At 41.0% G+C, this 18,853-nt stretch overlaps 1 protein-coding gene across 2 annotated transcripts in view; it reads right to left on the bottom strand.

The window, feature by feature from the left end:
- Positions 1–18,853, bottom strand: part of LOC139383318 (RUNX family transcription factor 3) — an 84,818-nt gene that overhangs the window by 33,093 nt on the left and 32,872 nt on the right. For both annotated transcript variants that reach the window (XM_071127804.1, XM_071127803.1), the window contains exons 3-4: positions 2,178–2,419; positions 1,013–1,169 (exon numbers count right to left, since the gene is read on the bottom strand). In XM_071127804.1, coding sequence (XP_070983905.1) covers positions 1,013–1,169; positions 2,178–2,419 — 399 coding nt within the window. The remainder of the gene's footprint in view (positions 1–1,012; positions 1,170–2,177; positions 2,420–18,853) is intronic.

Here is an 18,853-nt window from a genome sequence, read left to right on the forward strand (position 1 = left end):
CTGAACTGTGGGCATGATTTGAATTATTGAGAGAATGTATTCCAGATTCTCTGAAAGGCTTACAGCAACAGTTTATTGTTCAACAAGGCCGATTGTTGAACAATAAACTTGAGCTCTCATCCTTGAGCTCTCCATCTGCATGAAAGGCGTGGGGAGAGCGCTGGATCATGCAACGGTCCGTTTTTCATCTCAGGCTATGAAGCGGCGCTTTAATAAAAACAAGGCATAGCCTATCTTGTTAAAGAGACTGTTGGGGAAAAGGGAATCCTGGGGTGGGATAATTGACTACAAAAATGAAAGGATCTACTAGAGCGTTTTCCATTCATCAGTCAGCAACTATTTAAAGTGTGAATGCGCGGGCCAGGAGGAAGGAGAGGGAAGAGAGAAGGTTCTGGTCGAACGTCAGCTATGTGAGCGCTAGTTTTTAAAGGTGTGTAAACAAGCAAGTCCCAAGCCTTGATCTGAATATTCTGGTCCAGTCATTTTGGTGATTTGGACATGTAAAGACAATGGTATAATGTTCATATAATATACAGGCTGCGGCTACTAACCCGATCATCTTTTGAGAGGGGCGTGCGTGATGGTCAATTATAGAAATAACTGTGGTAATGCCTCACTCAGCATTAGGCTGTAGTTTGAAATTGGGTTTCGCTCTATGTCTATTAAGCATTTTCAAACGAAATCTTAAAATTTGGAATAATTATATTGCGTTCTGGATTTCCCGTCTTCCAATAAACACTGGCAATGGTTGTACGCTCTTTAAAGCTATTACACCAGGAGATGAATTTCGACGTGGTTTTCATCTGAATCTCACGTCCCCTAACCTTTTTATTTTATCCATTTATTTATTTGATCACTTTCTTTGTTTAAAATCGATTACCAAAATGAGGTATACTCAGGCTATAGTTTTGCAAGTCAGTGCAATGACGCATGCAGGAAGGTGTTTTGTATGTGAAGTAAACTCTTCATTATTAATGATGTAAGATAGAGGTGCGTGACTCCTTCCGCTCACCTCGTCCGCTCCTGCCCACGAACCGCAGGTCGTTAAAGCGGGCGACCTGGTTCTTCATCACCGCAGACGCGTTCCTAAGCTCCGCTGAGTAGTTCTCGTCGTTCCCCGCCATCACTGTGACCAAAGTCCCGTCGGGCACATCACCGAGTGCGACAACCTGTGAGAACACAACGCGGTCAACCTGGATCACCATGCTAAACAAACACAGACTACACCAAACCACATCCGGTGGAAGAAAAGAAAACGCACCATAAAACTAAAATATTACACCTGATTTCCAATTCATTAAAAAAATAATTTTATATTTAATTAGAAAATATTTGGGTCCAAATATAAAGGCCTATTGTGCTATAGGTGGGTTAAATTACATGGTGAGATGCTTCCTTGAAGCAAGCTTGCAATTGAAACAATATTTTAAGCTATGGAAATGACTTTTACATTTGATCGGCCAATATCCAAATCGCTTTTAAAAAGAATGTTAGCACATTTTAATAAATAAGAATACGACCTCAACAAGCATTTTTACATTTGGATGTGATACAATAAAACATATTTAGGCTATTTTACAAAACATTACACTTTTAGCCCACGAATTCTATCACTTCCTGGTGTATAAATATAATTGATAACGTGCAGTGAAGCATCGTTTCATTGCTTCGAAATATGCAGATTTTATTCTGCACTGAAAGGCCTTTCAAAATAGCAATTTAATAATAACTAGTTTGTCAACTATAATTAATTAATTGTATTATTATCATTATTATTACTAAATTATAATTATTTGTATTATGTTGTATGCTAATTGTTCCTTCATTGTATGTAGGCCTATTTGCAGTTCGTGCAAATCCAAACACTAGGCTGTGTAAATGTCATATTCAATTGGGTCAAATGCAAAAAAAAAAAGCTACTGCCAAGTTATCACTTTGGTAGGCCACTAGGATTTTCACAACTTGATTTAATTAAATTATTTATATTACATAACATGGATCTGCGTAAACTTTGTAATACTAATGCCAGTTTATGCCCTGTTGGCTATATGAAGCTCAAGAAAACATAAAAATGGCATTTGACACTTGAGTTCAAATTATTCTGCGGTAGCAGTAATACATCATTAGGTCGTTCATTATTTTACAAGTGCCCATTTGTAATTAGTAATTTGCCTTACCTTGAAAGCCACAGGGAGTGTCTTGTTGCACCTCCAGTGTGAGGGCAGCACGGAGCAAAGGAAGTTTGGGCTGTCCGTCCGGACCAGTTCGCCAGCGTGGTCTGAAAGGACGTCCACCACATTCCTGGCCTCGGGTCGTGTCCTCAGCGGTCCAGGGGTGCCCATGGTCCCGCTGCCGTCTCCAATCTTGCTGCAGGGGAACGACGTGGAGGGCGGTGTGAACCGTCTGGTGGTGGTAGGGTCTACGGGAATATGCATCACAACAGCTTGGGTCACGGCCACTTCTCTAGGGGTTTTGACGAGTGTTCGGGGCTCTTTTTTTTAATATGTATATTTTCTCGTTCTCTGACACTTGCTCCTTTGGTCTCGGCGAAGTCCAGTGGTTTACGCGATGATGGAGCTGAGCGCACGCAGCCCCGGTTAATCTATCACGATGAGTCCTGGACTGTCCAGTGTGTGTAGTAGATGTCGTACCTTGCAGAGACGATACAGTTTAATGGTTGCGTGTTATATCATCTGCTCAGGATGTAGCTACCTGACAAACATCAAGTTGGTTTCTGTTTCCCACTGACTACAACAAAACCAAGAAACCGCAAACTCCGATCTAACCTCTTTCTCACTGTGCTCTGTTCTGGTTGCCTATGCTATGGCTCACTTTCTATTCTGCACTATTCAGCACTTGATGCGACGCCCCTCCACACTACAATTTTGGCCGCATATTAGAAAAATAAAGGTCTAAGGCAAACTATAAAATTCAGTCGTTTTTGCAATATTCACGGAAGCTGGCGATTCGAGTGCTGCTTGTTTGCGCTTCAACTTCACAGCAGAATGTTCTCAATCTTGTTTCACCCTCGGTGACTGAATGAGCTCCTTCAATTGAATTATGCTCATCGAGTCTCGCCAAAGTAGGCTACAGTGTACTCAGTAATTCACAGTTCTCGACGCAGAGTTTGAGACGAAGAATTCCGATGGTTACACGCGGACGTCAAGTGAAGAAGTTTCTTTTTATTCAATGATTTTTGTTCCTCGGTATCAAATGTCCTGCCACTTGCCACATATTATCCTTAATGAAACTAAAAAGTAAGTCGAGATCCCAAAACTATTTTCTTGTGAACTATTCTCTCTCTAGGTTGAAATAGGCGCTTGACTGAATGGTGGTGCGAGAGTGAAGACTGCCGTGATATTATTTACTCAAGTCATTTTACTGTTTAGTGGTTGGAGTGTGCGGATGACTTCGACCAATGAGTCGCCTGGGTTGGGCTTTCTTTCATTAGACCAATCAACGTCTCCGGAATATAAGCAAAGTGAAGCGCTCTCTGCTTACTCTGTTATACTCACACGATATATTATTGACGGACTACGTATCTTGTGCTTTTCTACACTATGTGCTTAGTTGTTTTAATGTTTTGCACAGTTAGGCTAAATTTATACGTAAAATTACAGCAACTGTTCTCATGCATTCATTATAGTGTTGAAATTACATCCGGCATCGCGGCTGAATGGTGATGCTAAATAAAAGTTCGGCCTATTTGTTTATTGAAGATTTTTAAAAACGTCGTGTTATGATTGATCAGTCTTCCTTCTTTACGCCTATATATGACACCGGCAAAAACCTTCGAAGAAATAGAATCACATAATGCATTCTGCTTATATTAGCACATCACCGCAGTGTGTTTACATACAGTGTGAAAAGATAACAATAATTCAAGCTGGCGCATTTATTTGGTGACTGCAGAAGAGACATTTAGGGAAACACATATCATTCATATTTTGATGATAAGTAGGCCAGTCATATAATGTAGCGTAGGTCTACTTATGATATTGTTATGGGCTTATACTCACTATTAGCAAAATGTAGTTTTACTAAAATTAATAGGCTGCTACATCTGAATGCATAATTGTCAATCAACTGCAATGTGCTATTTATCATGTCAGGAGTTCATGCACCTTTCAAATGACATATCAATATGAGTTGTGAATTTGATATGATTTTCCCATTCTTGTCCCTGCAATTCACTCCTGCATTTTTCAGAGAACATCAAAGGTATCTAGGGATGAATGTGTTTGGTTTAGTATTATGTAAAATAGAGTAATAGGCTTGGGCTAGATTAAATGAACCGTAGTGCTGCTAGGGTTAGAGACCTATTGACATAATATGTGGAATTAGCAATATACTTTTTCTTCTCTTTCTTTTCCTTTTAAAATATCATATCCAGGGAAATGGGCTGAATTAGGCTAATGATGAGTACTATAAATAAATAATATTGGCCTCCATTTGACACAATATGCATAGTAGGTGCATCTTTGTAAATATTGCCTATATAATTACATATAATTGTCTTATCACTTTCATTCGATCACGCCAAATTGAAACTAATAGGCTTACATAACAACTACAATTGTGCCAAGTACAGTAGCCACAGGCAATTATTAATTGGAATTCCATCCATTAATAGGTTACCATGTACTGCACAAGAAACGACACACCCTGTTCACTCCTTCCCAGGCAATGATGGCTCGCAGGCGCTAGTTGGCGCAATTTGTCTTTGTCAAATGGACCTGCCTTCAGTACAGAGGGGGTCTGGATAGAGAAACGGCATTTATACCATCAGAGAAATGAGAAATAACAGCATATATACTATATACCTGCACCAAGACGAAAAAATGTGAGTCATAGACGACCTATTATCACCTGTGTCGAACATGTCGTTTTTTTGTTGTTGAAAATTCATCAGAAATTGTACTCGGGATCCCAAATAATGACATTTACATTATTTTCTGAATTGATGTATAGGCTTCTAGGGGGAAGTAAAAATCACTCAAGCTTTATTCGTTTAATGTCACCTTTTACTTTCTAATTAAGTTATGAATAAATGTGTTGTTTTACTCCCATAGCCGATCATTTCGATTAAGGACGTGGAGTTTGTTTTAGAATTTTAGAATAAATTATGGAATAAACAAATATATGACTGTATAGACCACATATCAAATAGCAGTTATTTAGTAAGCATACAAAAGTAAGCAAAAAACATTATGGAGATTACATACAATCACATTCGATATAGGCCTAGAGCATATATTAATACAAATCCAAAATTAAAATGAAATGTCAAATATTTGTGGATAACTTGTTTTTTAAATCAAGAGGCATTTGATTGTTGGGGCTATTTTGTGGTGTTAAATGATCCATAGATGCACACAAACCACAAAGATATTAAAAACCGCTCCCATCAGAATTATGTCAGAAATGAATAACACAAAACACATCCAAGGATGGAATAAATACCTTGCAACGATTCATTGATGCAAGCTGTTACAATTTACTTCCCAAAGTGTGGATCTAAGGTCAATTTATCTTCCAAAGTGTGGATCTAAGGTCGATTTATTCGCCTTCAATTTTCCAAAGTACTGTTTAGTTGCAGGCAGTAGGCTGTATATTATTGCGTTACTGAAGTTAATCCCCAATGCGATTACTAATGTAGGTTAATAGTGTTTGATATATAATTATCCATGACAATAATTAGACTACTCACAATAAGACTATTTAAATGTACATTTAAATGTATTTTTCCCACTTATGTTGAATATACTAAGTGTGTGTGTGTTTGTTTGTGTGCGTGCATGCGCGCGCGCGCGTGTAGCGCGTGTACGTTTCTTCTGTTGTTTTTTATTTTAGATAGTAAGGAAATTGTGGTAAGGAAGGGATGGGAGTGGGTTTAGATGTACCCTTAATTTTCTTTATTATACTGATGTCAGTCAGACAGATACGAAGCCAAAGTCTTTTGCGGGTAGAGTGGCGAGGGAGATGGGATGAGAAAATTATACACTCTTCACGCCTGCCAAGGCGGAGACCGTTAGGAGGGAAGCCATTTTAAATCATATTTTAACAACACAAATTGGCGCCAAACACATTGATAACAATTATCACACAGCCATTGTCTGTCTATACAGTGCCTTCAGAAAGTATTCACACCCCTAGACTTTTTCCACATTTCGTTGTGTTACAGGCGGCCTGAATTTAAAATTGATTGCATTTAGATTTTTTTCATCACTGGCCTACACACAATACCACATAATGTCAAAATGTAATTATGTTTTTCGAAAATTGTACAAATTAATACAAATAAAAAAAAGCTGAAATGTCTTGAGTCAATAAGTATTCAACCCCTTTGTTATGGCAAGCCTGAATAAGTTCAGGAGTAAAAATGTGCTTAACAAGTCACATAGTAAGTTGTTTGGACTCACTCAGTGTGCAATAATAGTGTTTAACATGATTTTTTAAATGACTACCTCATCTCTGCTACTCTGTACCCCACACATACAATTATCTGTAAGGTCCCTCAGTCAAGCAGTGAATTTCAAACACAGACTCAACCACAAATTCCAGGGTGGTTTTCCAATGCCTTGTAAAGAAGGTCACCTATTGGTAGATGGGTAAAAAATAAAGCAGACATTGAATATCCCTTTGAGCATGGTGAAGTTATTAATTACACATTGGCTGTTGTATCAATACACCCTATCACTACAAAGATACAGATGTCCTTCCTAACTCAGTTGCCAGAGAGGAAGGAAATAGCTCAGGGATTTCACCATGAGGCCAATGGGGACTTTAAAACAGTTACAGTTTAATGGCTGTGAAAGGAGAAAACTGAGGATGGATCAACAACATTGTAGTTACTCCACAATACTAACCTACATGACAGTGAAAAGAAGGAAGCCTGTACAACAGTTTTTCCCAAACTCGGTCCTCAGGACCCCAAGGGGTGCACGTTTAGTTTTTTGCCCTATCACTACACAGCTGATTCAAATAATGAACTCATTATCAAGCTTTGATTATTTGAATCTGCTGTGTAATACTAGGGCAAAAATCAAAACGTGCACCCTTTGGAGTCCCCAGGAGCGAGTTTGGGAAACGCTGCGTACAGAATAAAAATATTCAAAAACATGCACTAAAGTAAAACTGCAAAAAAATGTGTCAAATAGATTTACTTTATGTCCTGAATACAAAGCATTATGTTTGTGGCAAATACAACACATAACTGAGTACCACTGTTCATGTTTTCAAATATGGTGGTGTATGCATCATGTTATAGGTCTGCTTGTCATTTATTTGCAAGGACTATGAAGTTTTTTAGGATAAAAATGTACGGAATAGAACTAATCACAGGCAAAATCCTAGAGGAAAACCTGGTTCAGTCTCCTTTCTAGCAGATACTGGGAGACAAATGCAAATTTCAGCAGGACAATAACCTAAAACACAAGACCAAATATATAATAGAATTGATTACCAACATGAATGTTCCTGAGTTGACTAGTTCTTTTTTTTTTAATCGGCTTGAAAATCTATGGCAAGACTTGAAAATGGCTGTCTAGCTATGATCAACAACCAACTTGACAGAGCTTGAATAATTTTTTAAAGAATAATGTGCAAATATTGTACTATCCAGGTGTTCAAATCTCTTCGAGACTTGCCCAGCAAGACTGATTCTAACATGTATTGACTCAGTGGGTTGACTACTTGTCTAATCAAGATATATTAGTGTTTTATTTTTCATAGATATATTTTTACAAATGTTAGAATGACAATTTAATCAATTTTAATGCCACTTTGTAACACAACAAAATGGGTTTTGAATACTTTCTGAAGGCACTTCTGCTAGGCGGTTGTCTAGAGTGCAGACTGCATAGTGATGTGAGCCCTCAACGGGGTGAGCTGTCAGCAAACCTGTTTCTTTACGAAGAGAGAAAATTCTTAATTGCCAAATGACCTCAAAGATCAAGGCCTGTGGCTTTTGGAGAAAAAGGGACATTTGTCTAAAACAGGTCATTCTTCTAATTATAAACTCATATGCCTAATATCTTCTGAGTTTATATCTGAGTAGTTAGAAAGTAACTATTCAACCAACTGTTGAATATAATAATAACATCTTAAAATGTAAATGCTATATGATCTTAAAATGTAGGCTAAATTAGCTGAAGCTGCAGGGTGCATATTTCAGGACCTCATGTCTTCAAAAGTATCGCCTATCATTGTTCGCTATTTTGAGGCAATGAAAGAACTAAAGTGGGACAATGACATTGGCGACATTTCAGTCATCCTCCTGCCTCCATTTATTATTAATATATGACCACACGACCAGCTACCCTGCGCAGCGGTAACACGCGCTTCGGGTTCCTGTCATATTTATACTCCTACATTGCAACACGCAGTTTCTATAGTTTCAGCCACACAGACTCTGAGGACGTAGCCTGTCGTGCCCCTGAACGATTTTTAATGATCCAAGTGGGTTCAGCTCAACCGAACGCAGAACTCCAGGAGGATGTCTAACCCCAGACCCACCTCACGCAGACGCTAGACTAGTTTTTACCCTCTACTTTTAAAACCCAGAGTTTTCAGCACTAGCCTCTATAGGCCCAGTCAAAACACTACATGCCTCCAGTTTGGAAAGAGTTTGGGGGGTTAGAGTAAGAATGGTTAGGGAGAGCTCCAACCAAAATGAATAGATTCCCATTTAAGTTTCCTCCTTTAAATCATATGAACTCTTACTGTGAACTGTGCACTGGCATATAAACCTCCAGCCCATCTGTCCCCCTCTGTTTTCAAGAACTTAGGACCATATTACCATCAAGGATTTCAGAAGAGAAATCACAGGAGAAAGCATCACACACTTTCAGCCCTTTCATTCCCACTTGAGGCATGTTTTCAAATTAGCGTACTCAGGCCTGCCTTGCCCTGCAGTCGCCAACCAACACCCCAAACCATGGAAGATCAAGGGGAGTGGCAAAGTTTTCTTCCTCTCCATTTTCATATGGTTTGGCTAATAATGAGACAGAATGTAAAAGCTAATAGTTTGAATATCATCCCCATTAGCTGAGAAACCCACACAAGCCTTTGAGGTGTAAACCTATACCCGACGCTATCATGCCCGCCACCCAGCCATATCTCCCATGGCTGATGTCACTTTAAAGAGGCTTTGATGGGGAGACAGTTTCAGATATGTGAGGAGATACAAAAGTGAATTGTTCATTCTCAATATGTATATGAATAACCACATAAATACACAAGCTATTTTCAGGCGTGTGCACATGTGCCATTGGAGGGGATCTTTTCTTTTGAAAAAGTGGGCTATGGGGCAATTAGAAATAGTTTGAGGTTAAATGATGACATAAGACAAAGATTTCTATCTTTAGCGGCTGTGGCGGTCGCACATTTCTGTACATTCACAAATTACAGGGCGAGTCTGGCCCTCAACCCACCGAACGCATTCCTTCCGAAAAGTGTCTGCTCGAATTTCAGCCAGGGGTTTTCTGCTCAGTGGAAATATGAGTGTTCTGAATGGACGACTCCTATGAAATGGAGTTTTATTCCTCTCGGATTAAATGAGCTCTACATTTGGGATCAGGGTATTTTTTTGTACCAATGATGAATTCTGTGGTATAGTTGAAATGCCAGAGCTGTTTACCCGCTGTCGTTTTTGAAATGCAGTTTGCTATGAAATGGACTTCTGCAGCTTGATATGACAAGAGTGTCAGTGATTAGTCTTCCAAGCATGACGTAAGTCATCAAAGCATTCTGTCCCAAAGCCAAATCATATTCTAGCATTTGGATGTTTACACACAGACTATAGAGAGACTTTTAGAAGTAATCCTTCACAGAGAAACTGGGTTTAAGATTGTTTCATTTTGTATGGGAATTCTGATCTCCGATTGCTGATGTTTTCTCAAATGATGATTATATAATGTGTCAGCACATTGCAGTTGGTGGTCATTGTTGTCCATTATGATGTAGACCAGCAAATAGGAACCACATTGCTAGTTTTTATCATACCTTCTCAGATCTAAAGTGTTAGCCAATTACTCCTTCATCATACAATGTTCTATTTAGCTGCCTCAGATACGAGCACCACTACTCCTTTATTGAGATTACACAATCTTTCTTTTCTAATGACTTTAAACTAATTTGGGGTAAATCACAAATTGAATACTGTAGGTCTTCACTTGAGTATATGCATGTGATTCATGAGAAAGTCACGGTCTCATTGGGGATCCGTTTAGGCAGTCAGAATATATATCCCATAAACTGATGAATGAGCCTGTAACATTTCCAAAACCAGCAGCTAATTACTATGTAAGCATGACGAGCTGAAATAGTGCAGTCGCAGAGATAGACAACCAGCACATTCAGCTCATTCATCTTTAATCCACAGCCTACATGTTTTAAAAGGTGCAGAGTGTAGCCAAGGGCTTATTAAAGTAAAATAATGGCGGCTGGGGTTGTCTCTGTCTTGTCTCTGGGCCTTACAGCTAGCTACAGTAAATGAGTGAAGACATTGGTTGCGATGAAGAGGACACTCAGATCACTGTTTTCAACACACTCCGAGACATTTGACATTTAACTCTCAGCACTTGAGAGAGAAATAGGACAAACACCAAATTGCAAGCAGAATTCTGCAAAAATATCTGCGTTATACAATGTAAAACACCAAATAATGCACGCAGAGCAGAAATAGGCCCATGCCCGCTAATTATCAAAATCCAGAAAAGAGACGTTCAATTCTGCACCCACCTAAAAGGTAGCGATTCTCCAACCTTTCATAATAAAGCCATCACCTACAGAGAGATGAACCTGGAGAAGAGTCCCCTAAGCAAGCTGTTCCAGGGGCTCTGTTCACAAACACAAACAGACCCCACAGAGCCCCAGGACAGCAACACAATTAGGCCCAACACATGAGAAAACAAAAAGATAATTACTTGACACATTGGAAAGAATTAACAAAAAAACAGAGCAAACTAGAATGCTATTTGGCCCTAATCAGAGAGTACACAGTGGCAGAATACCTGACCACTGTGACTGACCCAAACTTAAGGAAAGTTTTGACTATGTACAGACTCAGTGAGCATAGCCTTGCTATTGAGAAAGGTCACCGTAGGCAGACCTGGCTCTCAAGAGAAGACAGGCTATGTGCACTCTGCCCACAAAATGAGGTGGAATTTGAGTTGCACTTCCCAACCTCCTGCCAAATGTATGACTGTCACGACTTCTACCGAAGGTAGCTCCTCTCCCTGTTCGGGCGGCGCTCGCCGGTCTACTAGCCATCACCGATCACTTTTTCGTTTTCTGTTTGTTTTGTCTTTGGTTCTGTTTCACACCTGGTTTCCTTTGCTTTCATTTCTGTGTGTATATATTTACCCTGTTGCCTGCCTAAGTTTGTGCGGGATTATTCTTTCATTGTGATGTGCTCGGTGAGGTTATGCTGTTCTTTGTTTTCACAGATTCTTAAGAGTGTTATTGTCTGAACTTTGTTTGTTCCTCCGTGCGTTTGTGAGGGTTCTCTGTTGTCGAGGGCGTTGTACCTTTTTTGATTGTGCCATTCTTGTGTTGGTGGACTTTCCTATTAAAGTACACTTCTCAGACATCTCTGCTCTCCTGCGCCTGACTCCTACACCTACCTCCTAAACGCAACACTATCACAATGACCATATTAGAGACACATATTTCCCTCAGATTACACAGATCTACAAATAATTATAAAAACAAACCAAATTTAGATAAACTCCCATATCTATTGGGTGAAATACCACAGTGTGCCATCACAGCAGCAAGATTTGTGACCTGTTGCCACAAGAAAAGGGCAACCAGTGAAGAACAAACACCATTGTAAATATACAGTGCCTTGCGAAAGTATTCGGCCCCCTTGAACTTTGCGACCTTTTGCCACATTTCAGGCTTCAAACATAAATATATAAAACTGTATTTTTTTGTGAAGAATCAACAACAAGTGGGACACAATCATGAAGTGGAACGACATTTATTGGATATTTCAAACTTTTTTAACAAATCAAAAACGGAAAAATTGGGCGTGCAAAATTATTCAGCCCCCTTAAGTTAATACTTTGTAGCGCCACCTTTTGCTGTGATTACAGCTGTAAGTCGCTTGGGGTATGTCTCTATCAGTTTTGCACATCGAGAGACTGACATTTTTTCCCATTCCTCCTTGCAAAACAGCTCGAGCTCAGTGAGGTTGGATGGAGAGCATTTGTGAACAGCAGTTTTCATTTCTTTCCACAGATTCTCGATTGGATTCAGGTCTGGACTTTGACTTGGTCATTCTAACACCTGGATATGTTTATTTTTGAACCATTCCATTGTAGATCATTGTCTTGTTGGAAGACAAATCTCCGTCCCAGTCTCAGGTCTTTTGCAGACTCCATCAGGTTTTCTTCCAGAATGGTCCTGTATTTGGCTCCATCCATCTTCCCATCAATTTTAACCATCTTCCCTGTCCCTGCTGAAGAAAAGCAGGCCCAAACCATGATGCTGCCACCACCATGTTTGACAGTGGGGATGGTGTGTTCAGGGTGATGAGCTGTGTTGCTTTTACGCCAAACATAACGTCTTGCATTGTTGCCAAAAAGTTCAATTTTGGTTTCATCTGACCAGAGCATCTTCTTCCACATGTTTGGTGTGTCTCCCAGGTGGCTTGTGGCAAACTTTAAACAACACTTTTTATGCATATCTTTAAGAAATGGCTTTCTTCTTGCCACTCTTCCATAAAGGCCAGATTTGTGCAATATACGACTGATTGTTGTCCTATGGACAGAGTCTCCCACCTCAGCTGTAGATCTCTGCAGTTCATCCAGAGTGATCATGGGCCTCTTGGCTGCATCTCTGATCAGTCTTTTCCTTGTATGAGCTGAAAGTTTAGAGGGACGGCCAGGTCTTGGTAGATTTTCAGTGGTCTGATACTCCTTCCATTTCAATATTATCGCTTGCACAGTGCTCCTTGGGATGTTTAAAGCTTGGGAAATCTTTTTGTATCCAAATCCGGCTTTAAACTTCTTCACAACAGTATCTCGGACCTGCCTGGTGTGTTCCTTGTTCTTCATGATGCTCTCTGCGCTTTTAACGGACCTCTGAGACTATCACAGTGCAGGTGCATTTATACGGAGACTTAATTACACACAGGTGGATTGTATTTATCATCATTAGTCATTTAGGTCAACATTGGATCATTCAGAGATCCTCACTGAACTTCTGGAGAGAGTTTGCTGCACTGAAAGTAAAGGGGCTGAATAATTTTGCACGCCCAATTTTTCAGTTTTTGATTTGTTAAAAAAGTTTGAAATATCCAATAAATGTCGTTCCACTTCATGATCGTGTCCCACTTGTTGTTGATTCTTCACAAAAAAATACAGTTTTATATCTTTATGTTTGAAGCCTGAAATGTGGCAAAAGGTCGCAAAGTTCAAGGGGGCCGAATACTTTCGCAAGGCACTGTAACTCATATTTATGTTTATTTATTTGACCTTTTGTACTTTAACTATTTGCACATAATATGACATTTGTAATGTCTTTATTCTTTTGGAACTTTTGTGAGTGTAATGTTTACTATGATTTTTTATTGTTTATTTCACTTTTGTTTATTATCTAGTTCACTTGCTTTGACAATGTTAACATATGTTTACCATGTCAATAAAGCCCATGTCCTATGTCAATGGAGAGAGAGAGAGAGAGAGAGAGAAAGAGAGCGAGAGAGAGAGAGAGAGAAAGAGAGAGAGAGAGAGAGACGATGTCCTATGTCGAGAGAGAGAGACGATGTCCTATGTCGAGAGAGAGAGACGATGTCCTATGTCGAGAGAGAGAGAGAGAGAGAGAGAGAGACGATGTCCTATGTCGAGAGAGAGAGAGAGAGACGATAGAGAGAGAGAGACAGAGAGGGAGCCTCTCCTCTAGAGGGGGCTGCTGCAGACGTGACTAGGGGTGAGGTGACTGTACTGTATGTTCTGTTGTAGTAGTACTCATATACTCTCCCTCTGATACACCCTAGCATGTGTCCAATTCTTCTAAAGGCTGCACTAAACCAGACAAAAAATTACTACACTATAACGTTTGCATAATAATTCAATTTGGTAGCATGAAAATTATAGGTATACAAAGATCAATTGACTTGTCGGTAGTGTGACCTCACATTGACATGCTTTATCAATACCAGATCAAAGATGTTGTGTAAGAAATAGTTTCAAGTGGTGCGTGTTTGATTTGAAGGTTTAGATCAGGGTGTAGGGTTTACTCCGTGGTTAGACCCCACCCCTGTCACCCCTGTCCTTTAGTAGCAGTTCAAGGGGACACCTCCAGGCCTGCCCTGAGGACTCTCTCTGTGAACTCTCATGTCACCATTGGTCCGCCCTCACACATCATCTGTCGGGTACACTCGCTCCACGATGACAGTTAGAAGGCTGTGATGTGGTTATGCATGGTGTTTATTCATTGGAAAGCCACTAAGAGTACCATTGGATGATAAAGTCACGAAAAGAGCTGTGTTATTATAGGAGCACGTTTGGTTGAGTTTTGATCCAGTTGGTTGAGTGTGAGTTGTGGGCCCTTTCTTGCCGAGCTAGCGGATCCAGGATGATGTATTGTTGAGGGCAGTAGACTGATGACCTGACCTGAAGGTTGCCTCATCAACTCCGTTATACTGCCACGTCTGATTAGGCTTTGAACCATGTTTTGTATACATTGACGTCATTTTGTAATTGGTAAATCATACACTTCAACTTCTGCACTCTGCAAACTTGAAGAGACTTGTTTATCCTCCAATAGGAATATTTAGCTTCATGGTGAAGTAGCTGATTGTATTTAGAGTGATCCTTACTTGGCCCTAACTGTCCATGACCTTAGTCTCTAAATGTGTCTCATGAATGCACCAACTCATCCATCGTTTGAGGTTTTTTAGTATGACTTGTAATCATTTCTCTTCTTTCTTTGTCTCTTTGTCTGTCTAGAAGTTTGTCTGTCTGTGCAGGCACCCATCCCAGTGTTTCTTCCTCTCTCTGGTGAGTTCTTCTGATGCAAGGAAGGCAATCTGTAATCTGTAGTAATTGCACGTTGCAGAAAAACATTTTTCCGCTGTGGTAATCGCTGCAATATGTGCCTCGGCATTGCCAAAGTGACAGCAGCCCCACCCCCACCCCCAACACACAGACACACACACACCCCCGACTGGCTGACTCACTCTGGCTAGCCTCAGCCAACTGTGTCCGGCTACAGGAGCCAGTGATCCTAGCCTCCTCTGGATGGGGGAGATACGGTAGACAGACGGCTGTAGAATACAGAGGAACTAACTGGCAGGCAGCACACCTGTGGCAGCAGCAGCATCACGCTACATTCACCTTCAGCAGCAGATTTATAGTTCCTCCCAGTGACAGTTTAACTGCCATTCCACACCACTGCCAGAGCCGTACCGGAGCCAGATCACAGCTCCAGCTAGCCTCAGCTACCACACGCAGGCTGAGGCCAGGGCCAGGGAACCGCTTGGGACAGGGAGGCAGCTCCAATTCTATGTCTGTGTGGTAGAGTTTTCAGAATGTGTTTTGTTGCGCATCGCACAAATAGGCTAAAAGGATATTATGAACATACCGATATTCTATTTCTTTGACAGTTATTCTTGCGACCAAATTCCCTTTAGTTACTTTCCTTAAAATTAGCTTTGCTTAATCATTGTTAATAGGCATAATTGAGCCACTGGTGAGGAATTCTGTGAATCGAGCTAAGGTCAGATAAAGGTAGATATGTCTGCTGCTTCGGTCTATTGCTGGGCTGTTGATGCATGTTTATCAAGCCATCGTCCACCACTCCACCACCCCACCACTCTAAAACTCCAACACTCCACCACTCCAAACTTCACCACTCTAACACTCCACCACTAACATTCTACCACTAACACTCAACCACTCTAACACTCCACCACTAACATTCTACCACTAACACTCCACCACTCTAACATTCTACCACTAACACTCCACCACTAACATTCTACCACTAACACTCCACCACTCTAACATTCTACCACTAACACTCCACCACTCCACCACTAACATTCTACCATTAACACTCCACCACTCCACCACTAACATTCTACTAATAACACTCCACCACTCCACCACTAACATTCTACTAATAACACTCAACCACTCTAACACTCCACCACTCTAAAACTCCACCACTCTAACGCTCCACCACTAACATTCTACCACTAACACTCCACCACTCTAACACTCTAACACTCCACCACTCCACCACTAACATTCTACTAATAACACTCCACCACTCCACCACTAACATTCTACCATTAACACTCCACCACTCCACCACTAACATTCTACTAATAACACTCCACCACTCCACCACTAACATTCTACCATTAACACTCCACCACTCCACCACTAACATTCTACTAATAACACTCCACCACTCCACCACTAACATTCTACTAATAACACTCCACCACTCTAAAACTCCACCACTCTAAAACTCCACCACTCTATCACTAACATTCTACTAATAACACTCCACCACTCTAACACTCCACCACTCCACCACTAACATTCTACTAATAACACTCCACCACTCTAACACTCCACCACTCCACCACTAATATTCTACTAATAACACTCAACCACTCTAACACTCCACCACTCTAAAACTCCACCACTCTAAAACTCCACCACTCTAACGATCCACCACTAACATTCTACCACTAACACTCCACCACTCCACCACTAACATTCTACCACTAACACTCCACCACTCTAACACTCTAACACTCCACCACTCCACCACTAACATTCTACTAATAACACTCCACCACTCCACCACTAACATTCTACCATTAACACTCCACCACTCCACCACTAACATTCTACTAATAACACTCCACCACTCCACCACTAACATTCTACCATTAACACTCCACCACTCCACCACTAACATTCTACTAATAACACTCCACCACTCCACCACCACTAACATTCTACTAATAACACTCCACCACTCTAAAACTCCACCACTCTAAAACTCCACCACTCTATCACTAACATTCTACTAATAACACTCCACCACTCTAACACTCCACCACTCCACCACTAACATTCTACTAATAACACTCCACCACTCTAACACTCCACCACTCCACCACTAATATTCTACTAAACACTCAACCACTCTAACACTCCACCACTCTAAAACTCCACCACTCTAAAACTCCACCACTCTAACGATCCACCACTAACATTCTACCACTAACACTCCACCACTCCACCACTAACATTCTACCACTAACACTCCACCACTCTAACACTCTAACACTCCACCACTCCACCACTAACATTCTACCATTAACACTCCACCACTCTAACACTCCACCACTCCAGCAATAACGTTCTACCACTAACACTCCACCACTCTAACACTTCACCACTCGAACATTAACATTCTACTATTAACACTCTAATAGTCCACCATTCTAAAACTCCACCACTCCACCACTAAAATTCTACTACTAACACTCCACACTCTAACACTCCACCACTCTAACACTTCACCACTCCTCCTCTCCACCACTAACATTCTACTACTAACACTCCACCACTCTAACACTCCATCACTCTAACACTCCACCACTCTAAAACTCCACCACTCTAAAACTCCACAACAGTAACACTACACCACTCCACCACTAACATTCTACTAATAACACTCCACCACTCTAACATTCCAACACTCTAAAACTCCACCACTCTAAAACTCCACCATACTAACACTCCACCACTCCACCACCACCACAGTAACACTCCACCACTCCACCACTAAAATTCTACTACTAACACTCCACACACTAACACTCCACCACTCTAACACTTCACCACTCCACCTCTCCACCACTAACATTCTACTACTAACACTCCACCACTCTAACACTCCACCACTCTAACACTCCATCACTCTAACACTCCACCACTCTAACACTCAACCACTCTAAAACTCAACCACTCTAACACTCCACCACTCCACCAGTAACATTCTACTACTAACACTCCACCACTCTAACACTCCACCACTCGGACACTCCACCACTCGGACACTCCACCACTCGGACACTCCACCACTCTGACATTCCATCACTATAACACTCTAACACGCAACCACTCTAACACTCCAGCACTCCACCACTAACATTCTACTCCACCACTCTAACACTCCACAACTCCACCACTCATAAACTCCACCACTCTAAAACTCCACCACTCTAACACTCCACCATTCCACCACTAACATTCTACTACTAACACTCCACCAATCTAACACCCCATAACTTTAACACTCCACCACTCTAAAACTCCACCACTCTAAAACTCCACAACAGTAACACTACACCACTCCACCACTAACATTCTACTAATAACACTCCACCACTCTAACATTCCAACACTCTAAAACTCCACCAAAACTCCACCACTAACACTCCACCAAACACTCCACCATCACTCTAACACTCCACCACTCCACCACCACCACAGTAACACTCCACCACTCTAACACTCCACCACTCTAACAATCCAAATCACTAACACTCCACCACTCTAACACTCCACCACTCCACCACACTAACACTCCACCACACTAACACTCCACCACTAACATTCCACCACTCTAACACTCCACCACTCTAACACTCCACCACTCTAACACTCCACCACTCTAACACTCCACCACTCTAACACTCAACCACTCTAAAACTCAACCACTCTAACACTCCACCACTCCACCACTAACATTCTACTACTAACACTCCACCACTCTAACACTCCACCACTCGGACACTCCACCACTCGGACAC

This window comes from Oncorhynchus clarkii, chromosome 25 (assembly GCF_045791955.1).
Source record: "Oncorhynchus clarkii lewisi isolate Uvic-CL-2024 chromosome 25, UVic_Ocla_1.0, whole genome shotgun sequence".
NCBI classification, from domain to species: domain Eukaryota; kingdom Metazoa; phylum Chordata; class Actinopteri; order Salmoniformes; family Salmonidae; genus Oncorhynchus; species Oncorhynchus clarkii.